The sequence below is a fragment of the Chenopodium quinoa genome, unplaced genomic scaffold (genome assembly GCF_001683475.1).
Source record: "Chenopodium quinoa cultivar QQ74 unplaced genomic scaffold, ASM168347v1, whole genome shotgun sequence".
In the NCBI taxonomy this organism is placed as follows: domain Eukaryota; kingdom Viridiplantae; phylum Streptophyta; class Magnoliopsida; order Caryophyllales; family Amaranthaceae; genus Chenopodium; species Chenopodium quinoa.
Window position 1 is genome coordinate 3,732,640 of NW_018743850.1, and position 26,628 is coordinate 3,759,267.

At 33.0% G+C, this 26,628-nt stretch overlaps 1 protein-coding gene across 1 annotated transcript; it reads left to right on the forward strand.

Moving 5' to 3' along the window:
* Positions 1–6,765: 6,765 nt before the first annotated feature.
* On the forward strand, positions 6,766–18,646 carry LOC110685996 (tRNA (adenine(58)-N(1))-methyltransferase non-catalytic subunit trm6-like). The gene is made up of 13 exons (XM_021862571.1): positions 6,766–7,249; positions 7,327–7,460; positions 7,968–8,082; positions 9,276–9,357; positions 9,433–9,503; positions 9,613–9,654; positions 13,027–13,151; positions 15,823–15,916; positions 16,077–16,146; positions 16,227–16,411; positions 16,492–16,597; positions 17,809–17,895; positions 18,174–18,646. Exons 1-13 carry the CDS (start codon positions 7,143–7,145, stop codon positions 18,273–18,275), a joined length of 1,320 nt encoding a protein of 439 aa, XP_021718263.1. The 5' UTR covers positions 6,766–7,142; the 3' UTR covers positions 18,276–18,646.
* The last annotated feature ends 7,982 nt before the right edge of the window (positions 18,647–26,628 follow it).

The window sequence follows — 26,628 nt, forward strand, 5'->3', positions numbered from 1 at the left end:
GATTAGCTCATCTAATACAACGGTTAGTATAAACCGTTATATTAGCCCTGTTTTAGTGTAATACAACGGATTAGCCTAGTCTAATACAACGGTATGAAATTAGCCGTTGTATTAGCTATTTTTGTACCGTTGCATTAGATCAAAAATGTAGTAGTGAAGACAGCTTAAACCTAATATTTTGTCGAAGCTATAAGCACCAATATTTTTGGAAATATATGGCAAAAAAAAAAAAACATTTAAAGTACTCACTTTGTTAATTCTCAACACCTTAATGAAATAAAATTTAGTAAATGTTGTAATTTGTTATTATTATGGATGTTCATTATGGCTTGTAACTCCCCCGTCTTTATGACTCTCATTATAACCTCCTTATATTATGACTACTTTACTACACTTTGTAACCCCTACTTAAATGGACTCTTCATTGTCCATGTGGGTAATCATATACTCATGTATAAATATGGCATAGCTTAATGAAATGGAAGAGAGAAAACATTACCATCTATATCTTTCTCTACACTATTCTCTATTCTCTTTATTTCATAACACGTTATCAGCACCAAATCTCTAAAATATAGATTAAAGTTTTAATAATACTTCTTATATAATTATTTCCATAATTTTTCCAGTAAGAAAAGGTGAGGCGATGCATGAGGATCCATTCGACTCACTGACGAGTAATTATTCAAATTTGATGATTATATATTTACCGCAATTGCAATTGATGACAAACTCCAAATTAGAGAATGTCAACTCCAAATTGCTATTTGTGTTGTTAATATATGTTTAATTGAAATCATACCTCAAAAGATATGCATTTACCATCCTACCTGTATTATTAATTGATTTGAGATTGTCATGGTAAATTTTGTAGTAAGAATCAATTGGTTAATGATGTGATTGATATTAGTTTTCGTTCTTTTTATATCGTGCTGATATGCGATATTTATATTTGCATTTGTGAGTGATCATGAAGTTGTGATAAATTGATAATTTGTAATTCTTATATTAATTATTGCGGTCTAAGCATTAATTTATATTATATTTAACAATTGCTCGTAGAATAAATTCCTCTTTAGCACTAATTCCTAGTTGAGACTTTGAGTGGATAGTACTTCTCTCTAATTTTAATTGTTACTCATTACGTACTATTTCTAGCCATTCCTTCGTCGGAGTTTTCTTTGTACTCTAGTAAATATAGATAGATGATATAGAAAATGAGGAATAACTACTTCCCTACTAATTAACTTATGCTTTTGTTACATGTTTCGGACATGTGCCAAGTAATACTATTATCTTAGCTTATTAATTTGGGTTGTTAAATACTTAGATGTAATTATTCCTTATTATTTCCCTTTTATTTAAGCTACAGTATTCTCTATTGTTATTTGCTACACCTTTGCATAATTACACTCCATAACATAGAAAAGTGTACGAATTTATCTAATTCCTTTTATAAGGGCAATAAGGCACATTATTTTACATGGTTCGATGATCAATTGCTGCTTGTTACTCATGTCCATCCCCTTTCATTTCTAATCTTGATTTATTAGTGTTAAATTGTATAAATAGTAGGGTGATAATTATTTAGTGATGGAATTCATTTTTATAAAGTAATTTTGTTGTAGATTCTTGTGTGTATATATGTTTCCGGTTTTATCAGCATTTTGGTATCGCACATTAGTTTTATAGTGATGAGTAGTTGTAACATTATATATTGTGGGGTTTTTTACTATGAAATTTTAATTTCTCTATAGTGTTTCACATAAAGCATATGATCTTTAAAACCGTGGGTGATGTTATGTCGAATTATGTGCTACATAAGTTTTATGTATAACATAACCTTTATATTTTGAATTATGTGAAGTATCTCCGCTGACATGAGCACATGACATGTTAGTAACCTTATAAGTTGATAATTTTTAAACAATTATAAGTTGATGATTTGATACTAATGTACTAACATGATTCTAATGTTGAAATATTAATTGACGTGTGATTTTTTAAATTTGATTCTACATGATATTATATGCCTATATGAAGTCGGATTGTAGGAATAATGAGTAAATTGAACATAATATATTCATACATATGGACCTAAAGTTCGTTAAATTTATGAAGGGTTAGAAACCCTCAAAATAACATGAAGATACGTATAGATTTCAATTAGTTTCAAATGAGGTATGTTGCTTAAACAATCTATATCCGCGATACTAATGTGATTCTGAAAGAATATACAAAAGGTTTTGAATAGTGTTATGATATCGAACTTTGGGTGAGAATTAATGATTCATAGATTACAAGATCTACACACTCCCATAAGTGAATGAGAATTTGTGTGATTGAATAGTTAACAAGCATATTTGCATGGAATTTTCATGATTATAATTCATTATAAGGTTTATAAGGAATTGCAAACATGCTGATATATAATCGATTTGACCCAAAAATAATGTTTGTGAGTTTAAGAAATTGTGCATGATATTGTAAGCAACATTATTACTTGATTAATATATTTACTTTGATCATAGTTATGATGGAATCCATTTTAAAGATGAATGTAATTGGGCGATAGGAGCAATATAAAATAATTATACTATACTTGATACATGACATTTTCAAAAGAATTTATGACTTAAAAAGTACAAGGGATTTTTAAAGGTTGTTGAATTAATTTCATACTCCCATATGCAAGGATTAGGGGGACATAGTATTTATTCCATTATTTTATGTAATCCTTGTACACGAATAATAAGATATATTGATGGTAAGGTTTGGTACATACATTAGCTTGTTTTTTTTAGGTGGTCACATAATTATTAAATATTTAGAATGACACCATGCTGAAGATGGAAATGAATAAATGTCATTGACTATATACTAGGTGTAAATGCTCCAAATTAATATTTTCTAGAGATTATTTTTAGTAAAATTGATATTATATAAAATACTCTAGAAAATAAAGTATAAAATGTCCAATAAAATTAGCATTATCAACAAAGTCAATACAACTCCAGCAGAGTATGAGTTATTATTGGATCAAGTATTACTTAATTGTCTTGCCAATTGTAGAAATAAACACATGTTTGTGTTCCTATATCACATCATATTTATGGTCATGTATAAAGTAAGTCTAATAAAGTGATCACCGGCTAGTATTGGAAAACTGACCAGAATTTAAATTCGGAAAAGTGATTCGATGTGATAATTACATTGGGCCATTCGGGTTTAATGATTACTCGTTATGGAAACTTAAAGTTTCAATTTGATTTGATAAAGTGATGACACTCTTTCATGTTAGATATATGAAATAAATTAAATGGCAAGACATAACATTGAGATTGAGCTATATTGGGATTGTAATTTTAATAGTTTGGTTTGAAGGAATTTTCCAAGAGATTATATATTAATTTTGAACAACTTTGTATATGAACATGTAATAAGTGACCAAAAGTTCACATGTAACTAGAAGTTCATCACAATACCTTATATGTTATTCACTTTTAAATGACTAGAAGCACACCAAAGTAACTTTTAAGTGGATGTTTTTTTTGGGTAATTTAACTCCCACTATTAAAGTTTTGGGATCCAGGAGATCACCATGTAGTGAAATTACATAAAAGTTATTTATGTTTATATAACAATCTCTTGATGGGATTATTATCAGTCAGCATAAGAATAAAGAAAAGAAATGATGAATAACTGCACAATAAACTCCTCCCCATGGATAACACAATATTACTCTAAGAGATAAACTGTGTTGAATATGATCCTCCTAAAGAATTTTGTTGCACAGTTTATACCAAGTTAATTAAGAATTTTGAAATATTTTACCAACTTAGGAGGAGAAGAAATGGAATAAGTTGGCAAAATTTGGAATTATTACTTGATCCGATCCCTATAATCGGTAATGTGAAAGGTTTATATGTCAGGCCAACAATTGTCTATACATTATTAAGATAAGTTGTGCATAACTCTATGATTTGATTTGTAATTAGTTACAACCCATCTAGAGGTGTAGAAGATATATTTTGGTTATAGTGAAATTATGTACATACGTTGAGATAAGTCTTGCCAATATTTACTAATTGAATCTCTATGTACAGATAAAGTGTATATTATTGGTTCCAATATAAAGATGTGAGACGTGGCAAGAAAGTGCAGTTGATATTTTTGAAGTGTATAAAACATCGATAAAATAATATAGTATGAAATATCCCAAAGTGGAATAGATATCTGAATTATATTACGTGGCCCACATTATTAGTAAAGTATGATGGTACCAATGAAAAATGTATTCAGAATAAATGTTGATTAGCATGCGAATGTTACATGTTGAAATAATGTTTATGATACCGGTATATAATGGAGCCGACAAATATGCATATGCATAAGAAAAAGAATTGTGAAGAGGGGATCTGAATTATACGTCCATTTGATGTCGACATAAAGATAATAATTAAAGTTTATCATGGACCAGAAGTCCTATGAAATATGGATTTTTAAATCCAGGATGTACAGTGTCTTGCATTATTTTGAGTCTTACGTTCATGTGCATGTATTAGTCGTAGGTAAATGGATTACTCATTATATATATGTGTGTAGGATATTTCTAAATGCATTAGTCATTGTTAATTTTTGTTCAACATCATATCATGATTTCTATATATCATATTGCATGCAGCAATGCACTAGTTTTTATATAAAAATTGTGGTATATGCAAATGTTCGTCCAAGGTATCTTAAGACAAATTTACAACTTTCATTGATAATTACAAAGTGATATTTATTTTCCAATCGGCTTATAGTTGTAATTAAATTACATATGGCGTCGATCTAATAGCATGTTATGAATCATGAGAGAAGAGTTCCCAAAGAATTTATACATGACGTATTTAACGCATTTGAATACCTAGCCCTACAAAGTTATATATATTTTAAATATTGAAATTATTATCAAACTCCTGAAAAGTCATGTGACTACATTAACATCTCAACCCGAAGTTTGAGCGTGTGAGAATTAGTAAATTTATTATTTATATTCGTAAGAAAACTGTCATATCAATTATATATGAAATATCCAAAGAATATAACAGCGAGATACTTATGCGTGAGAATGTTCTCTTATGATCCAGAAGAACCATAAGCATGTTATGTAATAAAATGTGTTATATTACTAGTTCATACAAAATTGAACGACATTGATGATATCATGTGTTGCCATCAAATTAATATTAACGAATCCTTGATCATAAATTGATCATTAGTTTTTATTATAATATGACCTCCGGATGAAGGCATTAGTTTAATGCTTAAGGCTACTTAAAACAGAGACTTTGAATAATATATAGATAAACACATGTATATTATCATATGTATGGTGAAATGAAGACACTTCATTCATTCGTATGAAGATTTAAAGATTCAAATTTAATTTTGGAGGATCAAAGATCAAGGGATGATATTTTGCTACATGTGAGAAGATACCCAACTATATTTTGTTCATAACACTAGAAGATATCAAGTTATGAATTCATCAGGGGGAGAAAATACGCGCTGCACTCTTTTTTCCTTGACTATGTTTTTGTCCCAAATTGGGTTTTCCTGGTAAGGTTTTTAATGAGGCAGCTTTTCGAGCGTATTACGAAAAATGTTGTACTCTGTTTCCTTCATTACGTTTTTATCCCAAAGGGTTTTTTCTATTAAGGTTTTAACGAGGCCCAATCTTCAATAATGGACATCCAAGGGGGAGTGTTGTAATTTGTTATTATTATGGATGTTCATTATGGCTTGTAACTCCCCCATCTTTATGACTCTCATTGTAACCCCCTTATATTATGACTACTTTACTTCACTTTGTAACCCCTACTTAAATGGACTCTTCATTGTCCATGTGGGTAATCATATGCTCGTGTATAAATATGGCATAGCTTAATGAAATGGAAGAAAGAACACATTACCATCTATATCTTTCTCTACACTATTCTCTATTATCTTTATTTTATAACAGTAAAATAATTTCAGTTCAGTCAAAATAATTTCAATTTAGTTTAAGTTCAATTCAGTAAAAATAATTTTAGTTTAGCATAAATAAAGTGAAAAGAACAGAACCTTAATAGTATTTCATTTAAATACTACCTCCGTTTTTTTTAGTTGACACGTTTTGATTTTAGCATTATTTACTCATTCCTTTTTGATTGTGTTTTGTACTTTACACGTAATGAAAAATATAGTCATGTGCGATCTTGTTAGATTCGTCACGATATATATTTTCAAAAAATCAACTTTTTATAATTTTTGTTTATCGGTAATTAAAGATATTAATGGTTGAAGTTGTGCATTGGAAAACGTAACTAAAGAAACGTGTCAACTAAAAAGAAATGGAGAAAGTATCTTGTAGAATACTCCGCAATTTCAGAATCTCCCTATTGAATGGCTTGTTCTACTCAGTCGGAATAGGAAGGTCATTCCTAACTGTATAGGAAGGTGAGGCTGGATCACCTCCTTTTCAGGGAGAGCTAAGGCTTGTTGGGTGTTTTGGTTTGTCACTGCACTAAAGATAATTTCAGTTAGTAAAGATATTATCAATTCATTAAAAATCAGTAACTTGAAGAATTATAATAGAAAATAAAATTATTTAAGTTCAATAAAATTAATTTAGTTGAGTAAGAATAATTTAAGTTTATTAAAAACAATTTAAGTCAAAATAATTTTAGTTAAGCAAAAATAGAGTAAAATAACTTCTCAAGTTCTCCTAACTAACACCGAGTACAACAAATAATTTTGCCAAATATGCCCACAAACCTCACAAAACAGTTGTTAAACCTCAATCTCCTACTCTCCTCTCACTCAAGCAGCCCCTCTTTCGCCTTCCCTTCTACCTCGCCGTGCCATCACCAATTCACCACTCAGCCGCCCAGCACAGCCATTGTCGCCGCCCACCACCACCATAACCGCCGCACCCTTTCCTCTTTCCTTGCCATACGCACCAAAGTTTCAACCTTCATATCTCTAACATTACAGAATCATACATTACTAATTTATAAAATCTCTCTTGTAATTTTTGAATAACATATCCCCAATCTTGCATTCGTAAATTTATCATTGTAAAATCACAGAAAAATCAAGCTTATTCAGTTATAATGGGAGAATCAAATCAAAGCTCAAGATTGACATGGGAAGGTTGCAGTGTTTTGGTTGATATTAATGATGGTGAACGCCTTGTTTTCGCCCGCCTTTCTCCTGCTGCGTAAGACTTATGATTGATTTTGTAATTAATTTCTCTACTTTAATACATTGAATTTGAATTATATTGTTATTTTGCAGGACTTTGAAGATTGGCAAGAAGAATTTTTCATTGCAGCCAATTGTTGGTTGTCCTTTTGGTTCATCGTTTCGCGTCGAAAATGGGAAAGACGGCCCGTATTTATCTCGTGTTGTACCTTCAGAAGAGGAAGGAGGTATCTTTTCTTTGCTCTAATGCTGTTGTTTTTTCATGTATATTTTGATTGAATTTGCTCAGATTTTTATTAAGTTGTGGTCTTATTGCAATGGAAATTTATCGAGGTGAGATCGATTTTGTAAACTAATGCTGAAACTTGATGTACTCTATATTTGTAACAATGATTACATGGTCTAGCTTTTGAAGTTCTGATCAAGTTAGTACTTTGAAAGGTTGTTATATTTGTTTCTTTTTCTGATCAAATGGACAACTCTAACAACAGCTTGTGTTCGTATGCAATGTTGAAGTTGATTGTTGTCTTTGTGGTTGTTAGTGAAATATTTGGGTTTTGCAATCGGAAAATTAATGATTATGCTATTGCTTTGAATATTGTTCTTGTGAGATCTTAGGCCTTAGTGATGTCATTTAGCATGGTTGATTTGCATTCAATCAAAGAGCTTCTTTTATCGGTTTGGAGCTTGTATTTGATAATGGCTTATTGTTTCTTTTCTTCTTCTCATTCCAGGTAATATTCACGAGGAAGGAAATGTGACAGCTGAAGAATCGAGAGATAATAGAGCTCTAGTTGATAACAATACTGCTCAAAGTCTTACTGGAGAGGACATAGATGAAATGCGAAGGTTAGAAAATTTCACTTTTCGCTAACCTGAGACAATTTGATTGTAGTAGAGATTAGAGAACCTCACTGTTCTTTCTTGTTTGGTCTTTAAAAAGGTTTCTGAATATGGGTGTTTTTAAGTTTTGACATGAGTGAGCTGTCAGCAATCATTCACCTACAAGAGGAAGTATTTGATGGATTGGTGATAACTTGTTTATTAAACAGCAAGATCAACCATGTTTGTTCCTCTTCAACCTCCATTACTTTCATCTTCATCCTCCATATTCACCACCACTGATATGTAATCTTTAAGCTTCAATTTTAAGAAAATTTTTCCACCTTACAGATAATATTTTTGGTTTTTATGTTTATGAGGAGAAAAAAGGAAATAAACAAGCAAAAAGGATAAAACTTCTCTCTCTACAATCACTAAGTTTGAAGAGAGCAAGGTTTTAATCACCAATCTCACACAGTTTGATTAATTACAAAGGTTAAGGGAATGTCACCAAGGTTCAAATGTTGGGGGAGCATCTCATATATTCATAATATTTTTTTCATGCAATCTTATCCATCTTAAATTATAAGTTGGCTACAGCTCCATTAGGGCACATTAAGAAACTTCTAATTGGATTACAGATGAAAGGCCAAAATCATTTAAAGAAACAAATAGATGTAGTTTTCAGGCTCTCGAGCATTTACACGGCTAGTTGTGATGTTAGTTCATGTAACCAACAACTTCAAAAATATTCTTTTCGTGACTCACTCATATAGGGTTTATGATCTATTGATGAAAAATTCTTGAATCAACTTTCATCTTCTAATGAAATTACCTTGAAATGATTTGTTATGAAGAAGGTTTTGTTGGTTGAAGTTGTCCTGTCCATTAACGATTGAACACTCGTTCATAATTTCACTCTTTATGATCTATAGACTTGGAGTAGAATGTTTTGGGGGTAACCCCAAAAATAAAAAGGGGAAGGGAAATGTCAAAATACACCAAGCCATCAGTTAATAAGAAAAATAAGAGCCTGTTACTCTCTTGATTTCTCCCAACCAAACAGCCCCTTATTGGTTTATTCCAGCAAACAACTTTAATATGCTAATTGCTACCTTTATATGTTATAGACTTCCAATCTATAGTTTCTAGTTGCTAGTAGTAATTCTTTAAGTTTTGATTATGCTGATGATGTCTGCAAAATCATTGATCTTGAACAGACAAGGTGCAACAGGTGAACAGATCGTAGAAGCTTTAATTGCCAATAGCACAACTTTTGAGAATAAGACATCTTTCTCACAGGTTTGTTTAAGAATATCAAGATTATAATAGAAGAATGTTCCCAAGATTAGCGTGTTGATTATTTGTCAATTGCAGGAGAAGTACAGGCTTCGTAAGCAAAAAAAATATGCTCCCAAGGTACTTGTTAGGCGTCCTTTTGTTCGAAGGTAGGCATCAAAGTTGTGCTACTTTAATCTACTTCAATTTGTCAGAGATGTTAATTTTGGGTCTTTCAATGCACGCATTTTAACTTTGTCCTGGTTTTTTTGCTTTCAGCATATGTGATGCATACTTCCGGAAATATCCTGCTAGAATTGGGTAATGTCATTATTTTACCTTCTTTTCTCTTTATTATAAGAAATTATTTTCCTGCATTCATTCTTTACTATGTGCTAATAAGTCATCTCACAATTATAAATTTGTGCTTGCTGGAGCATTATTAGTTAAACCTGTAGTACTATCCTATCTCTTATGGTGCATCTCAAATTGTGTGTTGTGCATCCTTTCTTTGGTCTGAATTATGATGTATTAAGTTTCTTTCCTTTACAATTGTCAAATTTTCTGTGGTCAAATCTTGAGAAGCAATCACTGTTTTTTTTTACTCCTAGATTATAAGCAATTTTACTTAAACATTGTTTAATTTCGGCTGTCACCATCTGTGTTGCTGGAATCAACTTTCAAATTGGAAAAAGGTTGAATGTTTTGTTCTCTGGGGTGGTGAGAAAGTGGTGATTATCCAAGAGGGTGTTAGAACTTAGATGTTTAATACATGTCAGGTATTGAATTAGGTCTTTCTGAAGCACTAATATAAATTGCAAAGTGGTTGTTTAAAAACACACGTTTTCAACATTAGCTTCTGAAATTTTCCTATACGTTCTGAACTTGGTCATTGATATATGGATTAGGCGCACATTAAAAGCTTAGTTTTAAAAAGCGTGCCCAAGCCATAGAGCATCCACCTTCCCAGCGCAACACATTCTAGAAACCTTGCAAAGGCTCGAGCCTCTCGCCGCTCTTTCCATGGCGTAAGGCGCAGCGCCCTTGACGCTTTGTGGTATGAGGCGTGCCTGGGTACATATGCTTTTGAAATCTTGAAAAAAAATCTAACTTTTTAAATTAAATGTTCGTGGGCTTATGAGTTACAATAATCGAGGCTATCGGGCAAGGTACCCTAGTTAATTGCATGAATTGTCTTTTACTTCAACCATATATCAAAATCCCCAATTTGGGAGAAAAACCCTAAATCTCAAAATCCTCAATGTGAAGAAAACCCTAACTCGAAACTTGGGTAGCAACGGTGGTCCACAACTCGTTGGACTTGACAGAGATTGCTTAAGCATCAAAGAGGGTGTGGATAGAGGACTTTTCTGGGTGTTTTACTTTCAAATCGTCTCTTTGTTGTTTGACTTAATTCCCTTAATTTCTAGCTTTCTAGCAGCAAACTATTTGGAAGTTGAGCATTCTTCTTAAAGTGAGGGCTTTGTGTGGATTTTGGCATTCGATAAGATTTAATACTGTTTGACTTGCTTTAGGAGCTGTTTGGTTAGTTAGCTGGATTTTTGTATCATTTTTCGAGCTGGATTAATACTATGGACTTGTTTGAAAAGCTGTTTGGTTAGTAAGCCATATTTTTGTATCCTTGTCGAGCTGCTAGCGAGTATTGTTCATATGTATTTCTACATTGTGACATGGCAGGATTCCTCCAGAGGAGGATATTTGCTATGCATAAGGAATCTTGGATATCCCTTTTGAGGGGTTGGACTGGCTACGGATTAGATTTCAAGGGTTTGGTAAGTCTAAGGAGAAGCAATTGTTATGTCTCAATGCATATATGGCTGTGGTGTGGGAGGCTGGAGTGGAGTTGAGATCACTTTATCTTTTCAATTATTTTGAAACCAAGTCACTTATTTAGCTTCTTTATAGGCTAAGTGTAAGTGTTTTGACACCGGATCATGCTGTGCGCTCTTACCTATCTGTAGGCAAGGTCGTAAGCTTTGTGTGGAAATAGGGCTTGTGAGCAACACAAGCGGATGTCTCGAGGGCACTCCTATCTTTTGGTGATGGAGTATGTATGATTGGGGCTTGATACTGTCTAGTGAGTTTGGGTGTTAAAATATATGTGACGACACAGTATTTATAAAGTTTTAGCGACGAATATGCATTAAAGCGATACATCACTTGATAGGAAGCTTTTGGATTTTTACTAGTTTTGCTCCCAACAGAGCTATAATAATAGAATCTAAAGCCTTGGAAACTTTAAAAAAAAGCCTAGGAAAACATCTTATATATAAAAAGGAGGTTGGATTCTAATACTAAGACAATTTAGGCTTTTAGGAACTACCCAATCAGAGTTGTTTAGAAAACTGGGTTAAGAATTAATTTTCAGTTATACATCTTATTACAGATGATTTTTATACTATTTTTCTTATTTTAAAAATAAAATGGATAAGGGCACACAAAATGTTGATGAGGAACTTAGTATACTCTAGTTATCTAGCTTTGTTCCCCATTGATTATATACTCATTCATCTTTGATCATTTCCATTCTCGTCTCTAACTTTGAATGAGGAGGCATTTGAAGACTTATTTCACTTTATTTTATCCAACATCCTTTTTTTTTTTCTTTTTCTTGTGTATCCTTTGCTCCCATTCTTATGTCTCATTTCCCTTGGTTTTACCCCGTTCTTCTTTGTTTGCTGAGCTTGTCACTTATCACATAATGTTTTTGATGGTAGATTGTAGTAGTGTTGGTCAGTGGTGTGCACTAACACTTTAGCTTTCAAACCTGTCACCAGGATTGATAAACTAGCTTTTCCTTTCCCCATCAAGTGAACAGTTTAAATCCCCCCCTCCCAAGAGCTGTTAATTTTTTTTGTGCACTATGAATTAGAAAATTTTTGTGCACTATGAATTAGAAATGATTTGGTCAAAAATTCATTAGTTGAACTAATTGTTGAACTAAAGTGAAATACAAACAGGTGCTGCGGAGAATAACTATTAATTGCAAGCAATTGTTAAGGATTTGCAGCCTCATTTGGGGTGAGGTTTATAGTTTCTTGGGGTAAATTAAAGAAAAATAAGGAGGTACTAGAAATACATTATGAGCTAGGTTTTGAGTTCTTCCTATACATTGGTGTGCCTTTGGCATCAATATAAGGTATTTAGATAAGGAATATTCTTGGAAGCCCCTGAAGCTGTTACTTCTAATTGTATTATGCCTAATTGAAAAAAATTATTGGATTAAAAAGAAAAATAATCCGTAGACTTCTTAAAATTTATTTTTTGATGCTTCAGATGAAAATTCAAGACATCTTGTTAGTTTGGTACTTATCTTGGCATTAACCTTACTGTAATATAGTTCATTATTTTGTTGATGACTTTAACTCTGGGCAGTGTAGGATTTAGACATTATTTGAAATCATAGTAGTGAATCATGGAAGGCAATTAAGGATTTTCAAGCTAATGGGCAAATGTATGCATAACATGGCTAACAGTATGGTGGCCTTGGGGGAGACAAGTAGCAGTAGAGCAGAAAATGCAACGGACTTGTTGCTTGTTATAGTTTAAAACTTGTCACTTTCAGTATTGTATGATTAATTTTTTCTTTTATGTCCAGGCTCCTCTATGTTATCTTGTCTTTTGAGTTAAGAGGTATCTTTCAGATTAACTCATCCTATCTCATATTTACAGTTGCTTACGTTCAGATTCTCTAGCTCTTCTTCTTTCAATGGCCAATGTTACTGCACACTCAGATGTCTTGGTGGTAGATATGGTTGGTGGGATTGTTACTGGTGCTGTGGCAGAACGTTTAGGAGGTACTTGCTCTGATTGTAAAATGCGTTCCACTCTGTATTTCTTCTGTATTTTATGGATGTTTTGTTTTGCACCTTGTCACGTTTTGTCCCTATCCTGTTTCCTTGAGTAGATGCCATTTTAATGAGCCAATGACTGGTACTCATCCAAATCCTCTCAGGTTTTTGAAGCCTCTTGTTTTGAGCCTTCTGTGTACTGGGAGCCATGCAATTCATTATTAAGTATCATTCGTCCTTTCTTAAGTCTTTAGATGAATGGTTCATCATCTTGAGGACACTTTTTTTTTCTTTTCCTTCTAGCTCTCCTCTGGTTATCAGGGTGATTAGAGTTTGGAAATGATGGGATGATGTTGTACCTATCTCCCCTTTCCTAGGAAGGATGGCTCCTTCATGCAGATAGCTTAGTCACCCTTGTTTCTTGTAAAGTTGAAATTATCTCTTCTCTGGGGACATGCTTAACTAGAATTCTTTGTTTTGCAATCTTCCATCCACTTGCGCAAAACATATTTCTGGTTTCCAAGTATACATTGACTATTTATGGCCTTTGTATTGCTAGGGCAATGGAGCCCATAGAGAGTTCAGTCTACAAGAAGATGGCATAAGAAACTATCACATCAGTTTGGATAAAGTAATAAGGTGTTATCTGGACTTTCTTAGAACAAAGTGATTCTGTTACCTTGTGGAATGAAAGCTAAGCACCGCTGCTATATTTTAATAATATTCCATGATTTGCCAGAAAAGCTGTACCAGATGCTTATTAATGAGAGGATGTGTGTACCTTGCTTATTTTCTTAGCCTTTATGCATGCATATGAATGAATTTTAATGGTTAAACTTACCAGTAAACTATATAAATACAACTCGGACAGTATTTCCTGGTTGCAGTAAACCTTTTGCTTGTTGGTTCATAGGGATACAAAAACTCTTGCTGTATGGGACAGAGAGAGAACATGTGTACATTAACTTATAGCTTATTGAGAAAGGGAATCTTTTTATTGAAAGCATAGCACTTGAGGCTCTCATTTGTCTATTAGTTGCACCTAAAACCTCCCATTTTCTTTGGTTTTAGTAAACCACCTCTCCGAATAACTAAGTGATTGCCTGCGAACCATTTCTAAACTGATGCATGAGCATCACTTATTACATGAGCTTAAATTGGATTAGAGCATCTCCATTTATACTTGGTAATGATTCGATTTTAGTATGATTATTTTGATGGTTTAATGGATCATCTTAGTTAATCTATTTGTGAATAAAGAAGAATTTCAAGTGGCCTTAAATGTTTATTAGGGTTTATTTTTGCTTTATAAAGCCTAAGCATAAAAAAAAAGGCTAGTTCAATCTATATAGAAGTTTGGATGATGAATTGAAAATTTGATCCTTGGGCTTAAAGAGTGGCGCTTTTTGACCTTTTTGTTTCATCTTCTTAATCTTTGTGTAAATAATTATGTTTTGAGTAAATTAATCCTTGCTTTGTGCTAGATTATAGAGCTCTTAATCCTTTGTGGAGATGATTTTCACATACGAGTTTGGTAGGATAGCTATTAAATGTGAATAAATATTTTGTTAGTGCTTAGTGAACAGATAAAGGTAAGAGAAAGTGTCTTATTAGAGAGATAAGGGTTGATTTGATGAAGAGAGAAGGAAAAGTTCACTTGACGAACTGTAGAAGGTAGAAGCGTGAAGGTTTTTATTTTTAATATATTTATTTCCTGTCAATCAAAAAAGGAGTTTGTATGGATCATGAAGGGATATAAGAGCACTCCCAGCAGTGAGGAGAAAAGCCCTCACGAGTAAAAATAAGGGTGTAAAAAAAAAATCCGAACACTACATCAGTGAGTGAAAAAACACTCACCGATGAGTGAAAATAAAAACCCTCAAGAGTTGAGGGCTTTTGGTGATGAACAGTAACATGTGGCCCCCACTGCTTTTGTTGTTTTTTTACAACGGTTATATTTTGTATTTGAAATATAACCGTTGTAATTATTTTTAAAAAAAAAAAAAATTCACCAACGACCATAAAATTTTTTTCTCTATAAATAGACATGCATTTTGATATACTTTCAAAAAACCCATAAATTAGAGAAATTAACATATTTTCCCAATTTCTTCTTGTTATTATTATTATTATTATTATAATTATTTCTTATAAAAAAAATTTCCAGTTAGTATTATTAATATTTTTAAACGTAATTATAAATTTTTATTAAATTATTTTTAAACGTAATTAAAAAATAAATTAAAAAATAGTGGAGGAGAAAGTGATGAGAGGTTTTTTTTCTCCTCATTGCTGTGGTGAAAAAAACATTTGATGAGAGAAATTGTATGGGAGGAGTGAGAAAGTGGGTAGAGAGAGATTGAGAGGTTTTTTTTTTCCTCACTGCTGAGAATGGTCTAAGGAGTGAATTGTTTGGTGCTATTTTCAAATTTTAGTTCATATCTCCTTTTATCTACCCAAGAACCCTTTATAAATCATCTTTGCTGTGAAGATTTTCTGGAGATGTTATTGTAGATTTGTTGTCCTCTTGGCTCCATTAATAGCACACAATGAGAAAATGTCACTTGAAATATATAAATCCACATCTATATTATGGAGAAGGATTTGTAATGGAAAGAAAATATGTGTTTCTTATCTTGTTAGTTGGTTGTTACTTAAAATGTATCTTTTTGACCAGGTACTGGGTATGTTTGCAACATGCATCTGGGTGTCACACCACATTCCTTGGAAATAGTTAGGATCTTCAATTTCAATAATGACACCTGCAAACGGTAATAGTTCTTATATTTTTTAATAATAAATTGCAATTGGTTTGACACCTGTTATTTCTTTATCAAAATATTTGCTGTACTTCTGCTGGGTGACTGAGAAGTAAAATTAATGCGCACATTTCAAGTACTTTGAACCTTATTAAATTCCATGTACATTCAGAATTGTTCGTTGTTGTCTCAATGATCTATGCCCTGGTCAAAATGGAAGCCACGTACAAAATGAGAACATGGTAGTTTTTTCTGCTCAGAAGCCAAGAGCATTATTTCCAGCTGCATATATTCCTTACTAATCTATTACCTTTATCTGCAGGCAAGTGATTCAGGGAATCAACTAGATGTTATTGAAGAAGATGTTTCCCTGGAGGAAAATAAGACATCAGTCGACACTTCCAACAAAACTGGTAAACGGGATCCCTCAACTTGCAAAGCAGTAAAAGCAGGAGAAGTGGCTTCAGAAGAGCTTATTGATTCATGGAAAGAAAAGGGTTTTTCTAGGTACTTTAACACTGCTCCTAGTCATTATTTTGTCATTTAAAACATAAGGAATTTACATATCTGTATTTGGATCTTTGCAGCTTAATAATTGCAGCACCTGAGCAGGATGTATGGGGCATATTGCAAAAGCTACTACCTCATTTATCATACTCAGCTTCTTTTGCAATTTATCACCAATATCTCCAGGTCTCCTGCAATTAAATCTTATGTCTCATGTTGCACATATATTCTTACTGTTGTATGTGCATTTTATGACTCCACTATATATGCATATTGATGAGATGAGACCTGCTTCCCCATTTTTTCTTTTCGAAAGTTCATGTTCATACTTGGAGTAGTTGCAATACATATTCTATATCTGAATTAGGATGGAATGCAAAGAGAATATTTTTTTAAAAGAGTTTCATTTGGTAAAAAAATATTAGTCAGTATCTGTGAGCCACTGGTTTAACCATGTGGGAGAATTTGATTCCCTTGTAGATGCATACATATGTGGATGAATGAAAATGGTTGATGTGACATAAAATTTGCTAAGGGTTTATGCACTTCAAAAAGTTGAAAAAGTTTCAGCCATGGTTAACAGTTAATAGAAAAGGGAACCGCAATATCTTGTAGAGTTTCAATGGAGACGTCCAAAGCGGATCTAGTCAAGTGAGTTGCCCGGACAAATAAGGCAATACAAATCGAAGTAACATACTATCTGGTGTAAATGCTTCTAATTATGTCATAATAAAGATTTTTTTTTAAGTATTCCATGGATCTGGAAGAATTGTTGCATCTGTAAACATATCTTACATCCCTGATGTGGTCAGCGTTGATAGTCAGCTATAACCTTAACACGTGAAGACTTAGGAGCTACTTAAAAGTTTATACACTGAAGACACCAAAGCCTTGTTTGTAAAGGAAACAGGTTTTGATCTTTAAAGAAATTAAATCCTTGTTTCTGGAGCATCGGGTACTATTATAATGAGAAATTATCATGTGACTTGTATTATCTTAAAAGTCTTATTTGAATCTCGAAACTCTCTAGTTTCTTCTTGCAAAGTTTTCATGTATCATGAGAATAAGCTTAGCTATTCGAATGTCTTTTTCTTAGTCTCTTTAAGTCGAGGTAAATCTGTATATTGATTTAATGAATGTGATGTGATATCCATTGCACTTGTTGAATATGATATCAGAAATTCAGGATAGCTTTCATTGTTAAAGCATGAATCATTTGCTCATGCAAGAAGTTTTGTACATGAGTTAGATTGCAATATTATCCTGTAGATAGCTTTTCCCCTTCTGTCAATTCTATTCTTTGCAAATTTATACTACGTATTTAGTAAAGCTTTGCACTTGCATGGAACATTGTCGCATGGCAAAAAAAAATTCACACGTTTCATTTCTGGATGCAGCCACTTGCAGAATGCATGCACAATTTACAAAGCGAGAAACTAGCAATTGGATTGCAAATTTCGGAACCTTGGCTCCGAGAATATCAGGTTACACTCCTGTTCTGAATTAGTTTCTTTTTCTGGATTGAAACATGTAATTAGATCACGTCAAAAAAATAAAATTAAAGGATTGGATAACACTCTCCTTAGGGGAAATGTTGTATTCCGTATGTAATTAATATTATGATAGAGGGCTTGTAAAAAAATAAAATTATTATGATAGAGGGAGGAAAACCAAGTATTCTTTATATCTTAATGAATGTATCAGCAGTACTTGATGAAAGTATGAGCAGTACTTAATGAAATCAATTGTCGACATGATGCAGGTACTTCCATCAAGAACTCATCCTCATATGCAGATGAGTGCATTTGGTGGATATATACTAAATGGGACTAAGATTTGTACGAGTGAGTCTGGTGTTCAATGACGCATATACAAGGGGCAACATGTCTTTTAGATGATTATGTTGTCTTATCCAATGATTAAAGTGCTCTGTTAGGTAGGGAAATGTACTTGACATACGAGGTTAAAAAGCAGGAACTAAGTCCTCAACCTCAAGAGTATTTTTGATAGGTATGTTTTTATATTAGACGGTGGTTGTAAGTGACCCATAGTTAACTACAAGCTTTGCTTTTGTTGAAATGGGCCTTTGCTGTGAAAGAATTTGAAATGTGTACGCAGTAATTGTTTTGGACTAATTTTGTAAGAATATTAATTTATCTAATAGAGGGTTGTCAATGATTATATTTAAATTACAAGGGTTATTATGAACAAGAATATTGATTTAAAGGGCTCCACAGACAATAGGATTTTAATATGAGAGGAGAATTATAATTCAAGTAATGATTATTTGAAGAGTGAGTAATGATTATTTTTAATTTATAGCATAAAATACACTCTATAGTTTATGTTGATGACTGCCTGTACAAGTGTACAACTAATTGTTCTTGTGTGTCATGCATGTGATCCTGTTTTAGGTGAGTATGAATAAGATTCATGAAATTCCGCTTAAATATCCCTACAATATTCTCCTTAAAGTGTGTATCAAAGTGGTGTATTGCAACTAAATAAATACAGATAAAGTATTTAACAAGACCCATAAACCACCCATAGGCAAAACTTTATTGTCTTTGGTATGAAAGTAGTCCTAAGCTAATACCCAACAAAGTACCAATACCAATATTTATTAGTAGCAAGGCACCAATCGACTTCTTTATTGGTTGCCCAAGTTTGTACCAACAATGCAATCATTAAATTCAACATGGGGTTTGTTGGTAATCATAAGCTTCTTTTAAGGTCTAAGACAAAATTGATGGATATTGTAACTGAGTAGTGAAATATTAACTTTAGCCTTCTAAAAGGTTTATTTTAAAAAATACAAATGGCCATTGATGACAAAATTTACTATCAAATCCTCAAAGCATTGCATTATTAAGGACATTGATTCCACATTTCATGATTTATTCCATCATGGTCAAGCTCAAAACAATTATAACATAATACATGTAATCGTAAAACAATACTTGCATCAAATGGATTAGAAGAGATATATGTTAACATAGTATTTGATTCTTGAAAAACTAAGTATAGTAGCTAAGTAAGGGTAACAAACAGATGAACTAGATGTAAAAGGTGATTAAAAATGTTACAAAAGATATCTATATTTAAAAGCAATAGCTCTTCCTGTCAGTATTTAAAAGCATAATTATGATTATGTCTGTGATTTATTTCACCATAGTCTAGGCGAGTTCAAAAATTAATCTGATCTTAAAATCTTAAACTCTATAACAACCGGTTTTAGACTGCACCATTTTATTAACTAAAAAAATGTGTAACACTAAAAAATATCATTTTCTCCTTGTTAGAGAATATTATAATATGAGCTACGTTATTAAAATATCAAAAAAGACATTTAACAATAAGTTTTCTTAATCTTTTAATTTGTAAAAAATTAGGAAAAAAAACTCCAAAACCAGTCCAATACGGGCTTTGGCTTAATTCAAGTACGAAATTGGGATTATTTAAGCCAATCAAGTACAAGTTTTAGACCGGTTTTAGCATTACAGTCTGAATCCTAACATAACCAATCTGAACTCCGGGTATTGAATTTAAAATTTTAGTCCTCAATCTTTTTTTTTTTTTTTTAATAAAACATTTTAGTCCTCGGTCTAGTCTAGTTAAGTTGGATCGATCTGGGCTTGGACCAGTGAATAGCCCTACTAACATCCGGGTGAACTATAGGTGGGACTTTTCAAACCGAACCGTGAAACCGTCCGTTACCGAACCGAATCATCACGGAGCGAACCGTTTATAACCCGCTAATTTTAAACCGAAAACCGAACTGAACCGTATAATGTCAAACCGAAACCGAACCGAACCAATTAATGTTAACCCGTTACGAACCGTAAACCAATAACAAACCAAACCGTTTATAAACCGAAACCGTTTGAACCGATTAATGTTAACCCGCTAACTGTTTAAACCGAACCGTTTATAAACCGAAATCGTTTAAACCGTAGGAAAAAACTGTTTAAATCGAACCATTTACAACCCGCTAACCGTTTAAACCGAACTGTTATAACCCATTAAACCGATTAAACAAAACTATTTTCAAACCGCAACCCGTTTAAACCGATCCGATTACAAACTATTTAAACCGAACCGTTTACAACCCGTTCCATTCAAATTGAACTATTTACAGCCTTTAACAATTTGTTAGAATTCCACACCCACCACCGTCACCGTAACACACCCCACCCCACCCCATACAAAAAAATTGAAAAAAAACCCAAACCCACCGTAACCCCACCCACCCACCCCCACGAAACCCAACATCCTCGAAACCCCCCAACTCACTCTAATTGCTCACCCACCATAAAACTCCCTCCCTCCCTCGAAAAATCCTCCCTCCCCACCCACCCGAACCCAGTCTAACCGCCGCCGCACCCACCCTAACTCGGCCCCCTCCGTTGCCCACAACTTGAAAAAAAATTAAAAAGAAAAACAGAAAATAAAAAAAGGAAGAACGAAAACACCTTATATATTAATCCTGAATTTGGCCTCGAATTTGGTTTTAAAAGGCCAAATTCGATCATGAAACAACTAGATTTAGAGTTTCGTGGTCGAATTTGACCATAAAAAACCGTCGTGCGTGGTGCCGGTGGACGAAGACGGAGAAACGAGATGGAAGAAAGGAGAACATAGACGGAAGAGGGGAGAAGAAGGAAGAAGAAGAAAGGAAGAAGGAAGAGGAGATGAGAGAGAAAACGAGAGAGCAGTGAGCATATTAGCAGCCATGACTTCAAAAAATTGATAATATTACAGAAGAGGATTTAGAAAACGAGAGAGAAATCAAAAAGAGTACTAAAGAGACGATGGTAAGAGTGATCTGATTGGTGGAAAAGAAAACACACAGATCGTGAATTGGAATGTGTGCGATGATAGGCCGTTAGATGACATGCAAATCAATGGCTGATATTTAATATAAGACGGTGACACGGATCATGGGATAATGGATTTGGATAGTATGTTTTTTTTTTATTCATAGCTACGTACTAATAAAAACACTACTGTACTCTTAACTTTATGTAACTTATAAATTGTAAGAAACACAAATGTTTGGAAATTGGAATTGATTCAATATGACATATTTAATGTATATTAGTTATATGTATATGTAATAAATAATAATGTATGGTACGATTGGTATCATACTATCATTGGTATGTATAGATAATCGATAAATGTATCTGATTATTAAAACTTAAAACAGTTGATGATCGATCTAATTGAATACTTCTACTTTCCCACCCGTTTTCTTTAAATTGCAAGTTGCAACATATATATGTTGCAGCCTTGTAGGCACGTAATCTTAAAAGGTGATTAGAGAGGGTAAGACGACAAAGTAATTCAGCAATATAACTTTAACACCAAAATTATGGAATAGTTACAAATAATTGTCAATTATTACTTTATTAGACTAATGGGAAATTGAATAATCGTGATTTTAATTAAACATCCAAATATGGTTCCGTAACATTAAATTATTAGTTTATTACAATATCAATTATCGATTTATCGTATTCAAAGTACCAATTCATCAAATCATGGTTATGACGCGATCTTTAAAACAATTAAAACAAGAAGCTGATAGCCTGATAATATTTGATAATGAAACAATAATACATTAATACTTATAAATTTGTAATAGACTAATATTTAATAAACAACAACAAGACTATAACCAAATTTGAAACATAACACATTAACATGATATAGAATGAATGAGAATTTCTGTAATTCTATATAATCTGATATCTGAATCGATTTATCGTATTCAAAGTAGCAACTCATCAAAACATGGTCATGACACGATATCTAAAACAATCCAACAAGAAGCTGATAACCTAATAATATATATTTAATAATGAAACAATAATACATTAATACATTATAAATTTGTAATAGACTAATATGATAATATCGAATAAACAACAACAAGAGTATAACCAAACTTGAAACATAACATATTAACATGATATAGAATAATTGAATAAATGAAGATTTGTGTAATTGTATATAATCCGATGTCTGAAAATAAAGTGACGAAGTCCCAACTTTATATAAAACGAAAATAGCTAACCGGTCAAAAATCTCTTAAAACCCAATTTCTACTCGATCCATTATTTTTTTTACCAACCTATGCCGACCCGCTAATGAAATGGAAATACTAGTCCCAACTTGATATAAAACAAAACGCGCTAACTGGTCAAAATCACTTTTTAGAACTCGATTTCAACCCGATCCAATTTAACCAATTACCAAACTAACCCGAACGATTTTAGCACCAAACCGAGTATAAACCGAACCGATATGAATCGAACTAGCATTAACCCGGGTAAACCCGCCACTGAACCGACCCATTTCAAAATAATTCGTTCATGACCCGAACCGATATGAACCCGGACCGACGTTGACCCGATAAAACCGCCCCTGAACCGATCCGTTTCAAACCGGTCAGATCATGACCCGAACCGTTTATAAACCGAACGGGCATTGACCCGGGTAAACCCGCCCCTGAACCGACCTGTTTCAAACCGACCCGATTATTAACCGAACCGTTTAAAAATCGAACCGGCATTGACCCGAGTAAATCCGCCCCTGAAGCGACCCGTTTCTAACCGATCTGATTATGACCCGAACTGTTTATAAACCGAACCGTTTATGACCCGAACCGAATTTAAATCGTACAAAAATAAACCAAAACCGAACCGACCTGTGACTAATCAAAACCGAACAGAACCGACCCGCCGTCTAAATGAAACCGTTTTAACCCGAACCGTTTCAAACCGAAACCGTTTCAAACTGAGGTCAAACCGAACTGTCAGACCGAAATCCCACCCCTAGGGTGAACATAAAGTAACAAAACGACTAGCATTAATAACTTATGAGAGAGATGTATACATACCACTAAATCTAGAAAAAATAAGGCTAATAGCTGGCATACCTATCAAAAATAGAAGTGCCCAAGTTGCTCACTGTTTGAATACAGTGGTGCAACACTTTCAATAACGTCATGCCACACATAATATAAATACTACGTACTACATTGGCAAAGAACAATAACAAGCCAGGTATGAAACACTTAACACTTACACCCAAGGCGACGTTCTTTTACCACAAAAGCTTCACTAACTGCTTCTCTTTACATTCACTCCAACAGTATACTTGAATTATCAGTGAACTGAATGTTAACAATATCTGAAACTCCTTTTTTGAGAGTAATCACACTTTTTCCAGCTAAAAGGGGCCTTCTGCCTACCGTCTCACGGAGCACATAATCCTGGAAATTCTTTATGGTGAAGACATCAATGCCGTCTACTTCAACATGACCATCAAGAACAACAATCCTTACTTCAGCACTTTCTTCTACAATGCTCCCAGAATCATCTCTCAAAATTACTTTCATTAAAACCCCTTCATCTTCCAAACTTCTATTAGTGAATATTGTTTTACCAATTTGGCCCTCAAAATGCAATTGCAAACTCCTTGATCTGTGTAGATCATCCATATAAAACAACACAAATGCCAAAAGTACCAAGTCAGACTTTCTCTAGTGAAAATAAAGGACAAATCATACTCACTCCTATTTAAAATACTTGCTCCATTTTTACTTTTTGCACTATTCATTTAGAATAAGTATATAACGGGTGTACATGAATTTTATTGTAAAACGATCAGTTTGAGCGTAACTTTAACTATTTTTATGGTAGTTTTAACTATATAAAAGTTAACTTTTAATTTGTCGTTGGTTTGAATTTTATTTTAATGTGTAATTTCTTATAGATACATGATTACATATTATAAAGACTAATATGATTAATCTAATACATTATAAGTTTTTTGTAAGATAAAATTTATTAATAGAAAAATAATAACTTTTACATTATATAGGGTAACTTTAAGTACTTTTAACATAATTTTAACCCGTTTTACAATTAATTAACGTACACCCGCCTTTTTGGAGAATTTGTGATTTATCTGTCATACTTTGACTAATGTGTTTAATTTATACATAAGAAAAAATATAGTCTTATGGGTACTTGTTAGAATCGTCTCAATGAATAAATTATTAATTTTCAATTGTTAGAATTTATACTTATTAATAATTAAAGATATTATTGATCAAATATTAGCATCGGCATACATGCCCAAAAGAAACGAAGCAAGTAATAGAGAGGAAGTAATAGAGAATATACCCATATAAGTCATTTTACTCATTAATTTAGGGATAACTTTGTTCTTTCATTGCTTTTTTTTTTCTCCCTCCTCAATCGCAGCCATTTGAGTAATTTGACTTTCTTAATCCACCCAAGCAGCTTCACACCACACTAATGCCACCACCTATAATGTTGCAGAGCTCAATTACTAACTAATATCAAAAACAGAAAAGGGAGGAAAGAGAAAGAAGATTGTACTCGTACTAATTAATGTTTGGATGATCAATACAATATACAGGCTAGCTTAGGTATAGTTAATTATCAGGATGTAATCAAACTAATTACAATTCTGTTATAGCTTTTTAATAACCGTAATAACTTCACAATTGACTGACTGATTTTACAAACTGAACTCCTCTATCATATTACACTTCATCATATGCACGGGTCATTAACTTAAGGTTCACAGTACAGTTTGACCTCATGACTTCAAGGATGTAAGTGACCCACAGCTAATTACACCAAACTCTGCTTAATTGGTACTTCCTCTGTCCCTTTATTTTTGCCCCATTGTCATTTTTTGGGTCAAATTTTAAAAACTTTGTCCATAAATTACCATTAATCAATAATAGATAATATAGTCATGAGTGGTCTTATTAGATTCGTCTCATTGTATATTTTTAATCATATCACAATGATGAGTGATAGAAAAGACAGCAAGATGAGTGGGAGATAATAAGAGGAGAATTAGAATTCAAGTAATGATTATTTGAAGAGAGTGAGTAAATTATAATGATTATGTTTAATTATGGCATAAAATACACTAAGACCCTGTTTACTTCACCTTATTTTTGCTGAATTGAAATTAATTTTACTGAACTGAAAATATTTTTACTGATTCTCTATTATATTTCTTCTTTAGAGTTACTAATTTTTGCTAAACTGAAATTATTTTTACTGAATTGAAATTATTTTTTAAGGTGAAATGAACAGGGCCTAAGTTTATTTTAACAGTGAAGATTCACTCTTTTTTGGTTGATTTTTTTTTTATATATTTAATTATGAGAACGAGGAGCAAGCCCCAAACAAAGCAAAAGGAAAACTAAAGAAAACAAAATAGATAATGACTCAACTAAAAGAAAACGAAAAAAGCAGAAATTAAACTACTAAACTACTAGGTTGAACTCCAATAGAAACTAAGGTGCAATGAAGGACACCCTCCTCGGCCTCGTAACTCCCCTTAAGGACTCAAGTCCTCCAATAAAACGGTTCGAAAACGCTTCAGGACCTCCTCAAAGAAGACAATATTTTTTATTCAACGTCACCCCAAAGTTAGCCAACCAGTCATCAGCTGTTGAGTTACCTACTCTACACCAATGTCCAATTGTAAGCTCCCCACCACGCTTGGCAATTAAGGACTTACACTTGTGAATCAAGAAAAATAAGGAGAATTAGGAGGAATAGGATCCACCAACATGTGCACAATTGCTCCGAATCAACCTTGACCTGTATCCATAAATTGGGCCATGTTTCCCGAGGGAGGCCGCCTTCTCTCAGGGCAGCAGTCGACTAGAAGTAGAAGACTGAGCGTAGACGGGCGAGCAGAGCCCAAGAAAGAGGGAAGCCCTCATAGAGTCTAGCATTCCAAGCGATAGCTAGGCCTTACAAGAAAAACCAAGAGTTGAGAAATCATTTTTTTTTTTTGAAGGGACATCCGCACAAACTGCACTTGTTCTAGGGTAATTCTTATGAATAATTAAGACTCTTAGGGTCTGTTCTGTTTACCTTATTTTAACTTATTGCAGGTGTAATAAGTTTAGATAAGTCCAGTTCAGGAAAAATAAGTTCTATTAAAGGATACCAAGTATAAATTACAACTAAAATAAGTTTTGATAAGGTCTAATAAGTTCAGATAAGTTCGAATAAGTTTAGATAAGTGAAAATCAGGTGAATAGAACATAGTGTTATTTTGATCACCGAAGTCACATTGACAGTTTGTAAGGCTTCTAGTTTAACCATATGTCACATTGACTTTTTCAAGACATCATTTGCCAATGAAAG

Excerpts from the sequence above, each read along its gene's own strand:
- LOC110685996 (XM_021862571.1), top strand. The coding sequence starts at position 7,143 with ATGGGAGAATCAAATCAAAGCTCAAGATTGACATGGGAAGGTTGCAGT. Across the intron at positions 8,083-9,275 it reads GACATAGATGAAATGCGAAG|ACAAGGTGCAACAGGTGAAC; the intron begins GTTAGAAAATTT and ends GATCTTGAACAG. Across the intron at positions 9,655-13,026 it reads AAATATCCTGCTAGAATTGG|TTGCTTACGTTCAGATTCTC; the intron begins GTAATGTCATTA and ends TCATATTTACAG.